This window comes from Anas platyrhynchos, chromosome 19 (assembly GCF_047663525.1).
Source record: "Anas platyrhynchos isolate ZD024472 breed Pekin duck chromosome 19, IASCAAS_PekinDuck_T2T, whole genome shotgun sequence".
In the NCBI taxonomy this organism is placed as follows: domain Eukaryota; kingdom Metazoa; phylum Chordata; class Aves; order Anseriformes; family Anatidae; genus Anas; species Anas platyrhynchos.
The window spans coordinates 10,879,298-10,896,499 of record NC_092605.1 but is presented as its reverse complement, the minus strand read 5'-3'; the positions used below and the strand labels follow the sequence as shown (position 1 = coordinate 10,896,499).

At 49.8% G+C, this 17,202-nt stretch overlaps 1 protein-coding gene across 6 annotated transcripts in view; it reads right to left on the bottom strand.

Annotated features, from left to right (window-relative positions):
• Nucleotides 1-7,446: 7,446 nt before the first annotated feature.
• PIK3R6 (phosphoinositide-3-kinase regulatory subunit 6) overlaps nt 7,447-17,202 on the bottom strand; it is a 31,666-nt gene continuing 21,910 nt past the window's right edge. For all 6 annotated transcript variants that reach the window (XM_027471385.3, XM_027471384.3, XM_027471387.3 and 3 more), the window contains 9 exons: nt 16,702-16,801; nt 15,818-15,940; nt 15,224-15,334; nt 13,622-13,712; nt 12,877-12,947; nt 12,560-12,650; nt 12,019-12,089; nt 10,876-10,988; nt 7,447-10,110 (listed from right to left, as the gene is read on the bottom strand). In XM_027471385.3, coding sequence (XP_027327186.3) covers nt 9,954-10,110; nt 10,876-10,988; nt 12,019-12,089; nt 12,560-12,650; nt 12,877-12,947; nt 13,622-13,712; nt 15,224-15,334; nt 15,818-15,940; nt 16,702-16,801 — 928 coding nt within the window. In that variant the 3' untranslated portion in view covers nt 7,447-9,953. The remainder of the gene's footprint in view (nt 10,111-10,875; nt 10,989-12,018; nt 12,090-12,559; nt 12,651-12,876; nt 12,948-13,621; nt 13,713-15,223; nt 15,335-15,817; nt 15,941-16,701; nt 16,802-17,202) is intronic.

The window sequence follows — 17,202 nt, the reverse complement described above, 5'->3', positions numbered from 1 at the left end:
CTGATATCCAGTGTAACCCACCCCGGCACAGCTTGATGCCATGGCCTCTATTCCCATCACCTGCCACCTGAGAAAAGACACCGGCATGCACCTGCAGCCTCCTTTAGGGCAGCTGCATTGGGTGCGGAGGCCTGCCCTCAGCCTCCTCTCCAGACTGAGCCGCCCCAGTTCCCCCAGTAGCTCCCCCCAGCTCCTCTCTGCCAGCCCCTTTGTGGCTGTGCCACTCTCCTCTGCCCAGGCTCGAGCAGCTCTGTGCCCTTCTGGCACTGAGGGGCCCAAATCTGAACACGGTGCTCAAGGTGCAGGCTCACCGGTGCTGCGCATGAGGGCACAAGCCCTTCCCTGCCCCGCTGGCCATGCTGGTCCTGAGGCCAGCTGGGGTCACGCTGGCCTTCTTGGCCACTTGGGCACGCTGCTGGCCTGTGGGCAGCCGGCTGTGCACCGGCACCCCCAGGGCACCTTTCTGCCCAGCTCCTTTCCAACCATCTCCCCAAGTGACTGTCGCTTGGTGTCATCTGTCAGCTTACTAAGGGTGTCCTCCACCCCCTCATCCAAATCACCAATAAAAATGTGAAAGAAAACTGTTTTGTGTTTGTGTTTGGTGGTGCCAGTAGTCAGCTGGACTGAATGCCATTCACTGGGACTCTTGACAGCAGAAGCAACCGCTCCATTTGGGAGGGATCCACAACCTGCAGTCCTCCACAATGACACCCAGATAAGCACCACCTCGCCCAAAGCACATAGAGGGGGCACAGGCCCTCTGCTAGGACACATTGCTCTGCCAGGACGTGCCTGCAGCTGGCACTGATGTCCCCAGGAGCAGGGTCCAAGGCAAGAGGTGTAGCTGGGCTCAGGGAGAGGATTCCTTCACCCTGGGAAAACACACGAAGTTGCTGGGCCAGGGAGCAGCCCAGGCTGCAGTAAAATGAGCTGCCAGTGAGCAAAATAGAAGCATGGCAACATAAGGGACGGGTCCAAAATATCACGTCCTGCAAAGAAAAGCCTGTACTGCGGTACCTGCTCTCAGCACCTTGCAGCATCCTCCTGTCGAACTGCTCCCCCCAAGTGAAACAGGCTGCTGAGCTAGTCCTTGCTGCCACTGTTATAAACTGAGCCAAATCTTGGAATTCCCAAGTGCAAAAACCAGAGAACTGTGTTCTGCTCCATGCAGTCAGAGCTGTTTAGCTTTGTTCCACTCCAGTACTTTAAAACAAAACACTTGCAAGGGAGGCAGTGCCTCATTCACTGAGGCGAACTGTGGCGTATAAACCCAGCAGCAAAGCAAGGAGACAAAAATCCAGAGGCTATGCATGAGCCAAGGACGTGGGAGCTGCTGCTCTGGGCGAGGAAGGCAGCAGCAGTGCCTCAGAGCAGGGGAAGCACAGCAGCACCTTGCTCCAGCCACTGTTTGAAAATGCAGGAGCAGCTCTCGGGCAGGAGCAGCACCAAGCCATGAGGCCATGAACCTGTGTGTAACCCTGGCAGGAGATGAAGCTGTGTTTTTTGAAACAGACTGAGTTTTGTGATTCAAATGAATTGTCTAGGAACACCCAGAGTTTCTGATCTATGTATGGCTGTCATTTTTAACTTAGGCTCCCACTCAAACAGGCAAAGCTGAACTATTTTTTTTCCTGCACACATATAGCCACTGAGTTTTGTGGTTTTGTTATTTCATGCCGAAGGTAAGAATAGCCCACCAGCTGATTGTTCCTCAGCTCATTAAATGATGAGCATCCACTGTTGCTGCAATTATGAACTCAGATCTGAAGTGACTCGCCTTGTTTTGATTACTCCACAATGCAGTGAAAATGGATGTGTAAATATTTTAACCGATTCTTCAGTCAAATTTTCTACAGGATTACCTTCGCCATGAGTAGCCAGATCTGCTGTGTTCTGCACTTTAAATTTAAAGCACTCTATGTGCTTGCTTTACTCTCCATAAAAACATGGGATTACATTTAGCAGTCCAGAGTCATGCACAGAGTTGTGATCCAATTAATGCACACTACTCGGTCTGCTGTATTGAATGCAATCATTACATACAGACCCATTTTGCAGAGAAAATGCAGAAGAGGCTCTACATCCTCAAATCCACAGCAAAGAAGCTTTATTGGGTCCTGCGCTGATTTTCACATTGGTCTACATAAGGGGAGCATCGCTGACAGCAATACTTTCAAGGCACTAGCAGAATATTTCTTAAAAACACAAAATATTTCCCTGCACACAGTTACTTATGTGGAAATCAAATGCCTACATAGCAGAAAGTGTACATTCATTGTAATTTTTTGGAATAGAATATTGTCCACTACCAGGAAACAGTAATACAACCTCCCAGACCCTGGCCAGGTGCTGGCAAGTACAAAGAGCATGAAACTGCAGCTTGGAGAAAGCTGGGCTGGACCAGGTCTGTTGAAGCCCCTCAAACAACCTGAGCAGGTAGCAGCAAACAGCAGGTACCTTTAAGGCATGTGCAACAAAGTCAGAGTATTCAAAATCACTTCCAAGTGATGTGAGCAAGGCCCTTCACTGCCAGCTTAATTAGGCACATCTTGATGATAAAAGGAAGCTTAGAATTTCAATTTGTCACCTCTCGAGAAAGCACCTCCTCAGGTAGGTCCCGAAGACCTGAATGCCTAATGCTTCAGGGCAGCATCCATGTCTTGTCAGAATAACTGGTCTGGAGTTTTTTAACGAGCTTATTTTCTGTAGGATTTGTCAAAAATTCATGTTCACATTTCTCAGTTCATGCTTTGACTATTAAAATCGTTTCAGCACGTGATTGTGTTTCCTGGCTCAGAATTCCTTTTGCTGCTGATAAAAACCCATGTTAGAACAAGCCTGCTATTCTGAGCGTTGTAATTACCTCTGTAGTTTTGACCTTTCAACCTGATGAGAGCTAGAAATGTTTTCAAAGTTTCAAAACCAAAGCCCTGGTACCAACAACTTCCCAGTCTGTTGTACTGATAAGGTCAGTATGAGATAACTACTTTTTCTGTAGCTTGGTTTCTTCAGGCAGGGATTCTAAATATTAAAGGTGAAGCAAAGCTTAATTTTAAAGTTGCCTCATACTCAGCTGTATGTCTGGGTTCACAGTTTTATGGTGTCAACACACCCAATTTCAAGTAAAAAAAAATTGCCTTTGGCCGGAAAAGTAATTTATATCACAGCAAAACCAGTGGCCCCAGGGAGAAACCATGCACAAAAAATGTATCTGTTCACAGAGAAATGTACAATCTAAGTTAGCAGAGAGAGCAGAGATTCCTCTGCTTTGGCTCCCTCTTGATAAATGCAGCAATACAGATGTCAAGCTGAGAGTGCCAAGATATTTCATGAGAAAATCCTTTTTTTTCCCTACATTAGCACTAGCTAGTGTTCACCCCAGCAATGGTCGGGAGCTGCCTGATACTTTGAGGTGTGTAAATGGGACCCATATTTTACAGGCACAGAATTCCTGTATTGTGCTGCAATCATAATTCACCCAAGAGTTCAAATCAGACTGGTAATGTCTTGCCTGTACCTCAGAGGTGGCCAAAATGAGGAGCACTTTTACTAGGGCCACCCACGACACCACAACCGTGCCCTAGAGGCATTAAGCTCCATCGTGGAAGAAAAGACCACGCAGGAGCTCTCACTTTTAAGATGCAGAACATGCAGAATAACTCCACAGCTCTCAAAAACATCGCTCTCCTGAGCTTGTTAAATTACACCTAAATGGACTTACTGTAAATGGGCGATATCTAGCTACAATTTAGGGAAAAGACTCATTACAAAAAATAGGTGTAAATTCATCTGGACAGGTTTCAGTACAGTCCATGAAGCAGCACGCTGTGGTTGCTGTTGAATTACAGATGCCTTTGGAGAATGCTGGAGAGGATCTTACTATTCTAATCAGATCCACAAGAAAAACGAATATTTAGAGATCGGTGCCCACTGAGCTTCACCTGTTTCCATATTCCGAGAGAGCAACGCTACGTAAATCAATTGAGGACGTGAGATGCACAGGGATGGGAGTTGAAGGGAAGATTTGCAATATCCTGGCATAAAATAACTGCCAGAAAGATAGAATCTGTGACTTTAGCAGCTTCCTTGTAACTTGGGAACAAAAATAAAAGAATGCAAGATAAAGTGTTTGGTTCAGTGAGTTGCTTGGGTTCCCATCCATCTGCAGCAGCTGTACACAGAGCCACCTGCTGCTCCTGCACATTGTGCCACGAAAAGCAAAGAGACCTTTGGTGTTTGTTGGCAAATGATGCCTCACCTACTACAACTGCTTTATTTGGACCCATTGAAACATCTCACAGAGTATTGATCCATGTGGAATTTGAACTGCACCATCTACAAAGACTGTCATTGTGCACAACACGTTCCCCAGCACTAATGATGGTTTTCCACCTGAGCACAATTAAAAAAAATTGAATTCAGAGGAGAAGTGCACAGCCCAGCCTAGACCTTGGACTGACACCAGGAGACTAAAAAAGAAAAAGAATTTCTATACAAGCATCTGAAATGTGCTAACGTTCACTGTCAAGTAGGCAAACAGCAAAAACATTATAAAACATTATTTTATAATCACTTTTCACCTTACAATTTGCTGTTTAAGAATAAAACTTACAGAAACAGAAGTTTCAACACCAAATTTTTTGGCCAATTGTTACAAAGGAATGCAAAAGTAACAACTGATGTGGCTGAAAACACACCATCTTTTCCCCAAAGGCAGTTTGGTTCTTCTGGGCTGCATCATATTCCCAGAGACATCAAATGTCCTGGCACCTGCTTACTTCAGCAAGACCAGCTCGGGGTGAAGCTGTCTCACACGGACCAGTTCAAGTCCATCTCCCTCCTTACCCTTGGGGCTTGCAGAGTCTGTGACCACCAGAGAAGAACCTGAGTCACCCGTGTTGTACAGTCCTCACGCACAAACGGCAGAAAGTACAGCGGAGGCTGATTTAACCAAACTGGTGCAATTTCTTCAGCAAATGAGCCCTCTGCCTCACTCACCTCCATAATGGTTGGCAATTCAGAACATACTTCGAACTGTATAAATACGATCCTTCCCTGAAGGGTCACTGCTTGTGTCTGTGGTGGCTGAACAGCTCTGAACACCTCCGGCCAGGGGGACCAGGGAGGTCGGGGCTCTGGGGACGCCCCCATGGGGGCCACACAGCTGGCACCACCCCTCCCTGCAAGGCTTCTCCCCCGCTTGAACCACATGGCCTGATTTTTCATGGAATCAGATAGAGAGAGCACATGCAATCCCCTTAATTGGCCCCAAACGAAGGCTGTCACTTCCAGCCGAAGGAGTCACAGCATTTCAAACCATCGCAGATATTTTTGCAGCACCCGTTTCGCGGCTGTGCGTAGGGCTCTGGGGTGTGCTGCTCACACAGCACTGCAGCCACGAACACTACTAACGCGTAATTAGAGTTCCTGAGGTATTGTATGGTAATAAGGCTGGGATAAATTCTTGACACTAAAATCGTTCCCAACTTGAGTTTGAATTCCTGGGAGAAAGCAGCAACTTAATGAAGAGTTCCAGCTATTCTTGGCTCGAGGACAAGTCTATCTATAGTCACTCTGGTAGGTTATTCTGCATGGCCTGGTGGATTTGTGCCAGGGAAAGGGGAGCTAATTACACTGAAAGCATTTGATGTGCAGATAATCTGTAATCGATGTATGCACAGAAAGAGATTATGCACAACTTTCTACCAAATCCAGGACACAGCAGGGTGAGAGATCACGATGCCACTTGCATGTTACACATCCAATATGTATTTAGACAAATACTCTGGGTTTTGCAGCCGGTTTGTAAAACTTCAGGGAGATGTCACTAAAACGGATCCCTCTGCAATGGGATGATGTAGCCCTGTGACCCAGGAAGCAGCTACTAAACTAACAACAGCTTTTGATGACAGCTGAAAGGCCCCTAAGGATTGGGGTTTGTCCCCAGCCCCATTCAGGTTCTGACACAGATCTCTTCATGAGTGCAGCCCAGCAAATTTTCATTTATAAGCAATTTTGCCAAGGTGATGAAATCTGTGTGCTGTTGAGTTTAAGGGGACAGGTAAGGCAGCTTGAGGACATTCCTGGACCCAGCAGGTTCAGTTTAGGACACAGATTTAGTCCTACGCAGGCAAGGGGAGGAGACGGCACCCCCAGGGAGGCAGGGGTAGGGGGGGTCACAGTGTGGCCAAAAGGGGGAAGAGCTGCCTGAGCAGTGAGCTTCCGAAATCACCCCAATGGGATACGAATTATGGATGGATGGGGCTGTGAACACTGCTGTTAGGGCTGATTTACTCCTGGCACCTTCCAGCAGTGCTGCAGGGAGGCCATGTGATGAAGACACATCCATCCAGTGTTAATGGTGCCTGCACAGCATCCTCCTCCCCCTCAGTCAGCTGTGGGGTTCCTTTCTGTATATAAAGTGATCTATACTGGGATTTCTTGTTGCTGGGTTCATTCTGCCTCCAAAGTTTTTCATTTTGGTGCAGAATGCTCTTGGAAAAAAAAAGATGATTTTTATCCTTTTCACAAAGCGTTGAATGGTTTGTAGCCAGTGGGTGTTTTGGAGTTGTCCAAAGCAGTGATGGAAGGAGGAGGTTGGTCAGGATGCAGAGCTCAGGCAGCTGGCACCTGCAAGTGCTGCTGGCTGCCCAGGCTGCTGTGGGTTTATGCAGGAGGAGGAGGCAGTGACTCACACTGGGAGCCAGCCTCAGCGTGACACAGCTGGGACGATGGGGTGACACAGCAGGCCACCACGCCAGGACACACACAGGCTCCAGGCAAGCCAGCTTGGTGTCACCCATCGTCCCACTGCAGACAGCTTTGCATCTTCTCAGCATCATGCTCGGCGTGCAAAGAGATGAAGACAGAGCTGCCACAACCCCAAAAGCCCCCAGGCAGTTATGTCCCCCCTTATCCCCTTGAGAAACTGCCACGTTCCTCCAGGCATTTCGCCCAGCCCCTGTGCAGAAGACGAAGCTGTCCCAGAGCTGGCAGCTCCCAGGACACAGGGGAGACCCGAACACTGCCCCTGTGCTAAGGAGCTCTGTGAGCTACATTAGCTGCCTGCAGTTTCCAGGGGTGAATAAAACAACCTGTGAAAGGCTTTTTCACCGCAGAGCTAATTCATTGACACAAGCTGATGAATTGTTTTCCGCTTTATCAACAAGCAGCAGTGATCAGTACAAGGGCTTTGGAGGATGCCTGGGGAAGGGCGGTGTTTCAGACTGGGGGAAAGAGAGCTGGAGGGGGCCGGGCTGTGGGGACAGACTACAGCAGTACAGCTGGGAGTCAAGGGGCAGCCAGCATGGGGGATACAGGCTCCTGCTTCCAAATTTCTGCATTTTTTCCATTTCTGCCTGTCCCTTCACAGAACAGCGCTATGGAAACGAAGCGTTTACCTACACAGCAGGAAGTGCCAGGGTGGGGAGGAGAAGACATCAGGCATAGAGGGCCAAAGGTCCTTTTATTCTTTTTTGGTAGTTCTTACCAACCTTTTCCTCACTCACCCCAGCTGCATGCAAATATAAAAAATAAACACCAACAATTCTGTCCAGTTCTGCTGTGCTTTTATATATATATATATATTAATTTTTTTTTCAATCGCCATTAAAAGGATCGCACCTTCTGATACAGACCATCTCTGACACCTGTACAAATAACTTATAATCCATCTACATCATTTACAACGGTACAGAGTCAACTCTGGACACCGCAGACCAAGCTCCAACCCAAAGTATGGTCTCATGGCTTTGTAAGTAGTAGCCAGGCATGCCAGGGGTGTGTGTGACCCCCCAAAAAATGAAGCCCCAAGGGAGCGGAGGTGCAAAGAGCCACTGAAAACCCCTTAAGCCCAAAGTTAGCATATACAACAGCTCACGGAGGAAGACGGTTGGTGCAAGAACGTGTTTCTTGACTCGTTCCCGAGCCTCCTCTCCAAATTCAGTTTCCTTCAGGGCCAAAATGCTTGCTGACTAAGCCTGGAACTGGTGGGCACCAACAATTCTTGATTTGTGAGTGAGTGGAGGCAGAAAACGGTACTGAAGAGCTGCAGTTGCTGAGATCTTCTCACGGGTTTGTGACTCCTGCAGGGGGATGCTGAGGCTGGGGACTGGAAATGACAATGTTGCTGTTGCCCAACATGATCTTTCAGCTGTTTGTGCTGGTTTGGTGATTTAATACTTTTGGGCACCTGGAGGCTCTTTACACTGCTAAATAACCCATCATCCACCCACAGCTCTGGACTTGCTTTACTCCCAGTAATGTATTTCAGTGCTAATTTGGGTCTGCATGGGGCATTCAAAATGAGAGTGAATAAACCCTGAGCTCGGGAACAAGAGGCAAAACGCCTCCTGTGCCAAGGTGAGCCTGAGGGACAGCAGTGGGGGGATTCCATGAGGCATAGCCAGGAAGAAAACCCAAAGGCGTGGGGCAGGGGAAGGATCTCCAGACACCTGGGTAGAGGTGGACACCTTGCTCCAGGCATGGGTGAAATGGCTCGGGGGGAGCATTTCCCAGTATCCCCCATGTCCTTGCTGGTTGGGACTCCCCCTGCTGAAGCTGGCTCTTCTCTCACCTTCAGCATCTTTCCCAAGGAGGAACTGAGCTGTCCTCAGGAGGTTCCTGTCTGCCCTTGGTGACCACAGCCTTAAACTAATTTGACTTCTGACTTCTGGTTGGCTACAGAAACTGAGCCCACACCAGCATTTCTCCGGCTGGTACAAGCCATCAGGGCTAACAGAGCACCACCTCATACTGCAGAGCTGGCCCCAGGGACTTCCCATGGGTGACAGGCAGAGCTGGAGGAGCTGCTACACACATAGACAAAGCCAAAGGACACTTCCTTTGGGCAGGAGATCCAAGCAAGCACCTCTGAGTGAAGGCAACCCAGGTAAGGAATTATCTGGGAGCTGAGACAGTAAAAAATGATAGTGTCATAGAAGGACTGATCCCAAATCCCTTCCAACACGAATTTCTGGAAGACTCCCTGGAGATACCCCAGATACTTCAGACCGCATTCAGAGAGTCAATACATACACACCTCATTTCTTCCATTATTTCAGTCATCCACAAGCTGGAATGAAGACAAGGCCTCTGACATGACCATCCATAAAAGTGGGTTAGTTGGAGCCCATCTGCAAATGAGGGGAGGGTTTCTACACCATGATAGCAGCAGAGGAAAGGAACAGAGAAGTCTTCCAGGTGTTCTGCTTCTCCATCGATCACAGGAGGTTGCTTCTCAGAGCAAAGTCTCGGCAACCTGAGCAGTTCTAGTCCAGTTCAGCACCATCAAATATTGCACTACATTTCCCACATCCCTGTTTCACACCATCTGTCGTTATCTTCTATAGCCCCTCTGAACCAACAGCAGGTTTCCCACTGGCTTCCTGCATTGGAAGTCTCACACACATGCACACACACTCCCAGTTGTCGGGCTTGCAGTGAGGTTTCCTGGTTGAGTCAGGGGAGCAATTGCCGGTTTGCCCAAATACATCATCCTGTGCCAGAACTGAGTTTGCTGTGCAGAACCCAGCAAAACAATCCCTGATCATCTGCCAGGGCAGGAGATACCACCATAATAAATATTACTAATAGCAACTGCTCTTTGATCCACAACACAGCACACACCATCACCTGAGCTGTATTTTCCTCAGTCCTTTTCCTGAAATGAAAAAGCTCAAAGGTTTTTCCTGACTTGTGCAAAAGGCTGAAAGCCTCAGCTCTTCAGGAAAGCTCTGCCCCTGGACAGGGGTCCTTGGCTGTGGTCACCACTGCCATTCACCAGCATGCAGCTGTCCTCTGTAAGCCCTCTCCACCTCTGCCTTTGCAGCTCTAGAAACACCATTATGGTCGTAAAATCATTGTTGGTGTCTTCTTAGTGTGTTTTCTTTTTCCATCTCTTCTTTGAGGACCCAGATGTCACATCTTGTCACATCACCTTTTTCTCATTTGCTTCATTGGATGACGCCTGCAAACGTGTTGATGGGCAACAGCAGAGACTTGGGCATGTACTTCACAAGGCCCACATCCTCTGCTTCGTGCACGCTGGATTTCATTGTCCTTGTCTTTTGCAAGCAGTAGCTGGGCTCTAGGCAGGGCGACACTTCCACACTGCAAGAGTACAAGAACACATTTACCACTCGTGCGAACCTGCCCTTGAGGGCCAGAGTCTGAACTCAGACTAAACCTCAAGTCTCTCTGCTGCCTGCAGAGGAGGGATGTTGTGCTGAGACACAGCTGCTTTTGTGCTTTCAGACTGGTTTTGGCTGGGAAGATGAGCTGCTGTATATTAGCATTTACCACAAAACCAGTGGCCTTATCCTGGCTCACTTCAGTTCTCAGAAACTCACATTTTACCTATGCCCCACATGGCTTATGAAACACGAACCACAAACCCTGACTGTTCACTTCCAGCACATCATATGTCACTGACACCACTACAGCCACAGCAATCCCTGCCCTTTTAGCAGGGCTGAACTCTCCCCACACCTTCATATGCTTGAGATACCCCAGTGAGGACTGCAGTCAGTGTAGAGAGCATCAGCTCCACAAAACAATTTAGAAGACCTAAGATCTTGGATCTACCTTTCCTTCTACCATCTTAATGACAGCGCCTTACTTAAAATAGAAGAACCTTTTTCTTTTTTTTTTTTTTTTTACATTACCACCCCAAAATGCAAAGGTAGGAGAGCACCACTCTGCCCTGCTTTCCCTGGAAAAGCAATGTATTTACCCATAGGTCTTTTATCAGATATATACCCATTAGGACTAGGACTCCATGGGGAAGAGCTCTTCCACGTTGGAAGCCCTTCTTCCTGGGAGGGATGCAATTTAACGGGTGAGGTGTGCAGAGCCTGGCACATGGGGCATCCTCACCTGATCACATTCCTGTAGGTTCTTCTGCTGTCCTTGTCCAGGCACACCGTGAAGGGCCTCTGCTCTGTGCTCCTGATTTTGATATCACGCGTTTTCAACCTGTTTGCCACAGCCTGGATTGAGAAAGGAGGAAGAGCCCAGTGAGTGCTTCACTTCCAGGCCCCGTGCCACGCGGTGACTGGTGGTGTGTGCATGCTGGGTATGAAAGGGACAAATGATGCCTTTCTCTTTCAGTTTTAACCTCAGGTAGCTGATTAAAGATAGAAGTGTCTCTCTCTTCCACTTTCTGACATCACAACCTGGCCAAAGCTTGCAAGGGCAGACTTCGCAAACTGGCAAACTCTGCAGAGGTTGCAAGGCTTGGGGTGTCTCACAGGACACCTGGCCAGTTCTCCTGGGCCTTGGTGTACCTTGGTGGGCAGCGTGGGCCACAGCACCATGGTGTCTCCAAAAGCCAAGTGAAAACAAGCAAAAGAGTTCTGGCTATCTGGAAACACCAGCTGAGAAACTGAAGGCTCCAGGGCAACTCCAAATGTCCAAGGCACAATAATACAATAATATTGCAACCCAAACTGCAGAGACACACCCCCACAGGACAGTGTCACATATCATGTAAAACAAGAGGGACAGGAGCCCTATTTTTCAGTCCTATCTCTTGCATATCTATCACTCTGAGGTGCTGATTAGATTCACTGACATTCCTGCTTCCCTTTTATGCTTTGGTACAGCATTTCCCCAACAGCCTCGGTTCTGGTGGGCCCCAAAGTGGCTGACACAAGTGGTCTGGAGAGGACTCTGCTGCTGGAGTTGTGGAACTAATGGAGTTGATCTCAGAACTACAGATCCCCTCCCCTACCCAAGCAGGGTCATGATGTCTGGGGCTAAGCCTTTTTTCTCCACTTTGTCCCTTGGGTCACAGAATCTCGGTGACAGTTCAGTCCTTCAGGGTGTCCACACAATTTGATGTGGTATCCAGCTTGGGGCTTTCACTTGAAAAACTGGACTTTTCCATGGAAAACCTTCTCAGCGCAGGATGGCCCCAGAACCTTCCTATCCCCACGGAGAGCTCCCCCTTTCCTGTTGCAATAAGAACTTTCCATAAGGCTGACCCCTCCAGGGCCAGGAGCATCCACAGCCACTTACTGAGAAGGATCGTCCCGACAAGTTGTTGATCTTAATGATTTCAGTGACGTTCACATTCAGACACAACAGATCTGAAACAGAAGCAGTGTGTTAGCCTTGAACAGTGGCACAATCTCAGCTTCAAACGGGGATGATGCCTAATCTCATATCAGGTCGCCTGGGAGAGGGCCATGGGATGTGCGGGCAGAAGAGGAGGACTCCAGCAAGCTCTGTGGGCAGGGGTTTGCATGGGGTCATGCTCAGGGTGAAACCTCAACGGTTGTGCTTGAGGCAAGGTGAAAGAGGAAAGCTGCAGCAAGAGGAAGGTGCTGCCAAAACCAGATTATGGGTAAGCAGAACCCCAGGTTACAGGGAGCTCCACGCACGACATTCACGAGAAAACACAACCACAGGCCATGGTGACACCAGTATTTGTACGTCACAGATTTAACCCCACTGCCCAGGCACAATTGGCACTAAGTACTATGGTCAGATTTACTCTGTGGAGCACCAGAAAACTCAGCAAACCTCCTTCACATGCTCCTAAGCTGGAGGAACCCACCTTCGGCCTCATCGGCAGGGATGGCCTTCATCACGAGGCCTGTGGAGCGCAGGGACACCGACACCTCCTTTGCCCGCTCACTCACCACAACCTGCAGGAAAGGCTCTGTTAATTCAGCGGTTGTACCTGGGGAGTGTTGAGACAGTTTGTCACAAATACAGGGTTAGCTAACAGACTTTTAAAGTTCATCGGGACCTCTCTGTCCTCCCCCAGAGTGCAGTTCCAGGGGACAGGAGGAGGGCCTGATCACTGCTCTGGGGAGATCTGTGCCAGGTGTGTGGGCAGCGGCGTGTTGGGCTGCCCGAAGCCCCACTTACCTTCTTGTATGTTACTGCGAGATCTATGCCAGGGCCCTCCAGGGTTGTTTTCTTCTTGGTCAGGCTTAACTCTGCAAGGGAGGAACCAGGAAGGACTGAGGTTTCTCTCATCCCACCTGTCTGCAGCCAGAGGAGAGTGGTCCTCCCATGGGACGAGCCATCCCTCCGTCACACAGCAGCTGCGGGTGGGCACACCAGCCCCAGTCCTTGCCTACAGCAGCTGGGCTCTGTGCCCTCAAAAGGTCCAGTGAGTGAGATCTACGGACTCAGTATAGGGTCTGTGCCCAGCATCCACTGGATCAGACTGGGGTGCTGGATGCGACCAGCCTTCAAGAGCCCTTGTCCCATCACTGGCAACTCAAGGAAGCAGAATTTCTAACAGGGAAAATATCTGGAATGGGGGATGTTTTTAAAGCTATCAGCTTGTTCTTTCAGCCAGAATAAAATGTTGGTCCAACCTCAGAGGGTCCTGGATCCAACCAAAGCCTCCCCTATAAAACCTGGTTGACCAGGAGCCAGTGACCACAAGATGTCTCATTTAGACTGGCATCACTTGCCCAGGAAGGAGACAGAGGAGTTGAGGGAACCTTCTGCTCATTGAGGAATGAGGGCAGCTGCCCCGTGGCCCCATGGCATGGCCTTGCTTTCTGCAGGCTGAGGACTGGGTGGAAGGGAGCTGGGGCAGGTGAAACCCCCCCAGGGTGGCAGCCCCAGCTGTGGGGCTCCACGGGGAGGAAACACACACCTCTGTGGGAGATGCTCTCTTGAACCTGGGCACACAGCTCGGTGAGGAAGACGTCCTCAGCTGGCTCCAGTGCTGGGTCATTGAAGAAAACCTAAAAGAGAGGAAAAACTCTTAAGAACACCTTGTCCTTAGTCACCCTGGGACATCACACTGGGGTCGTGACATGAGAAGGTTCTCCAGAGCACACAGGTGTGAAAGGGAATCTATGATCTCCCCATGGCAGCCAGGGGAATATGGGATGGAGAGATCCGATTTCTGAAGCCCAGGAGCACGGCAGACCTTGCCAGGGCACAAGGCAGTGGGCAGAGCCATGGGCAGTGTCCCTTGCCACTGGGTGTCACTGCACGCTCACGGATGAGTCTGTCCCCAGCCATGCACCCAGAGGCAACCCACGTCAAGGGCAGGCTGACCACAGACTCTGGCTTAGCTTCAAGGCACGTAATTTCTCTCTAATACACCTAAATCAACTGGTCACTTAAGACCTATGTGTTATTTTTCTTTTCATGGGCTTGTTTTGAGAAAATATAGAGATTATGTCCTGGAGAGCTTCTGCTTACATCCAGCTCTTGTGGGGCTTGACCCTCACTTCCAGGAAAGTTCTCTGCAGCTGAAGAGGAACAGCGTGGTCTTAACCAAAAAGGCAAAACAGGCTCAGTGCTTCCAGAATCATACCCTGTATGACAGCAGGGTAGTTTAGGTGCCTCTATCTGAAAACCACATCTGGAGTCAGTTCCTCTTCCCCTGCTTGAGTCACTCACTCTCTCACTTGCTCTTGATTTCTGTCATGGAGGAGAAATGAGTAGAAAAATATTCAGAGAGAGAACAAAATCCCCTGCCACACAAGCTGAGGACCAGGCACTCCAGGTGTTTATAAGCTACATGTTATTAGATCAAGTCTGGGTGATGCTCTACCAGTAATTCCCAAAGCTCTTCCAGCTCTTTGCAAGCCACGTGCCAGCTTGCCCGTGCAATTGCTGCTCCTTTGGTGCAATAGATCACTGGGTTGGCCACAGTTAGATTAAAAGGAGATATGTGCATTGGTGTCACCTTAAGCTTTGAAGGGGGAAAACTGCCAGAGATGGGGGGTTAGTATTTCATGACCAAATAGAGTAGTTCTTTGCTCTCGTAACAAGTGCCAGGTCTCACTCTGATGCCATTTCAGAGAAAAGCTGGCAGGAAACAAAGAAAGACAGCATTTCAGGAAACCCTGCAAAGCCCCTACAAGGTATAGTAAGATTTTAGCAAAGCCACCCTGAAAACTCCTGTTTGATCACAGCACCCAAAGCATCAGGAGGCACAGAGCCCCTCAGCAAACCCATGTCGAACAGAGCAGGAAACCTATGGGTGTGTGGGGTGATTTTATGGTTTGCTTTGCTGACCTTCACAATCCTGAAATAGCCTTCCCAGGATCACTGACCCCAGCTGAGCTGTGCTAAGTGGAGCCACTGGACCTGGGAGCTTGGCAAGGAGCTGAAGGACTGGGGGGGCACAGAGACCAGGCTCAGAGCTGCCCAAAGACCCCAGGGGCTTTGCAGAGCACTTCCAGCAATGGGGAAGAAGCCTTACAGGGCCATGGGGCAGCACCAGAGATGGGGCACCCACCTTCACCGCGTAGACCTGGAAGCAGACGGGCTGGGCACCCATGCGGACGTAGTAGGCGATCACATCGGTGATGAAAAGATCAGTCACAAGATGTTTGCTCGGAGAGGAAGGCTGGGGGAAAATCATGCTGTGGATCAGCCACGTTCACTTCGTAAAAACACTGCCACAAACCCGCACAACCTTCCTACTAATTACTGAGCCATGAGCTCAGCTGCTCTGCCACAACTTAGCCAAAGCCAATGGAAGATGCAAAGACTTGCACCTGACTGCCAGCCTTTTCTGCAGGTTATCGATGGTGGCTCAAACTGCCAGGAAATGATAGCTGGGGTATTTCAGCAAATGCCTCATTTACATTTGCTTTTTTGAAATCTGCCATTTCCTGTCCCTTGACCAAAAAAACACATCGCTGCAAATGGGGCTTGTGGGCTGGGGCAGTCAGCCACTTGCACCATCCCCAGCTGTTGGAAGGACGAAAGCCTCCATCCAGGGCTCATAAGGGCTCTGCAGGCAGGAGCTCATCCCTGGGTGCCGCAGGGGCTTGGGGAAGGGGCCAGGCTCGGGCAGCACTGTGGAAGTGGGGAGGTTTCCTCGTACCATGGTGGCCAGCTTGGGGATCATGTGGCACAGCGTGTTGATGTTGCTCTCATACCAGGGGTCGGCTCTGCCCAGGTACCCGGCCACCTCGCAGAGCTCCTCGGGGCCGGCAGCAGCGTGGGTCTGCAGGAGAAATGCACAGCTCAGGGCACAACCACAGCTCAAAATACCTGAAGCCACAGAAACGGGGGCTTTTCCTGGGGAAACCATGCTAGGAGGCAGAGGGGAAGCAAATTGCCCGTGGGCAGCCCTCCACTTGTGACCCCTTTTTCTGCTTGATCCAAAGAAGATGGCAAAGCATTTTCTGCAGCACTCACTCAGCAGGTGCTCAAGAACAGCAAATCAGTGAAGAATTAAAAGAAGAAATACTCATTTTTATAATGGCAAATCCATTAGGACCCACAGCCAGCTCTGGGCCTCCTTCAAATATCGTAATAAGTAAGACTGTCTCAAAGCTCAAAGTTTGCCCAAGATAAACTGCAATGTGGTGACTTGCAAAACCAAAGCTGGGGCCCCAGCAAGCAGGCAAAGTCATCAGAAAGAGGCGACCGCTTCCTCTGAGAGCCTGGGAGGTGAGATGAGCACCAGCCCCTTTGCCAAAGCTCCTTTTATCCCCCGAAAGCTGGGCACAGCTGGAGCATGACAGAACTCCCTACCCTGTCTGAGCTGTGAGTTATCACCCCTGCGGGTGGCTGGAGCGACCCAAACATCTCCCAAGCTGATGGATCCCAAAAGGCAGCCTGCAAGCCCAGCCCAGCTGCTCCACCTTGGCTCCCACCCTCCTTGTTTTAGGAACCAGGTGTTCACCGGTGTGAATCCTGGCAGCCCCCTGTTCCTGCTCCAGAAAACACGGCAGCTCCTGGCAGCCGGAGGACTGGACTCACCGCGGCTGTCGGCGCGCTCCGCTGCCCCGTCACAACTGGGATGTAGTAGAACTGCAGGTTCAGCCTCGGGGTCAGGAACACACGCCGCGTTTCTCGCTTCCTTGACATGGAAAGAAGAAATAGCCGTGTCTCAGAGGTGAAGGGGGAGGAAAATGGCTCCTGACAGCAGCTCTGCAACACAAGCAAGCACCCTCCTCACTCGCCTCCTGGGCCCAAAGCAACAGGTGGCAGGAAAGCCCCCAGCTTCTCAAATCCTCCTGGGGCAGATGATGGGGAAAGGGGTGTCCCATGGGTGGGCTCTGGGCTGGGACCAGCCACCCCTTTGTGTCCAGCTCTGCACCGCAGCCCAGCCCCAGCCTGGGCCAGGAGCTTTCATTTAGGGTTCTCCCCTTGTGCATTGGAAAATGTCTTGTCTTGTTTTATTGCTTTGTTCTTTTTTCTTTTTTTTTTTTTTTTAACCAGTTTCATGCACAGAGGGGAAAAACTCCCCATGTCATCATT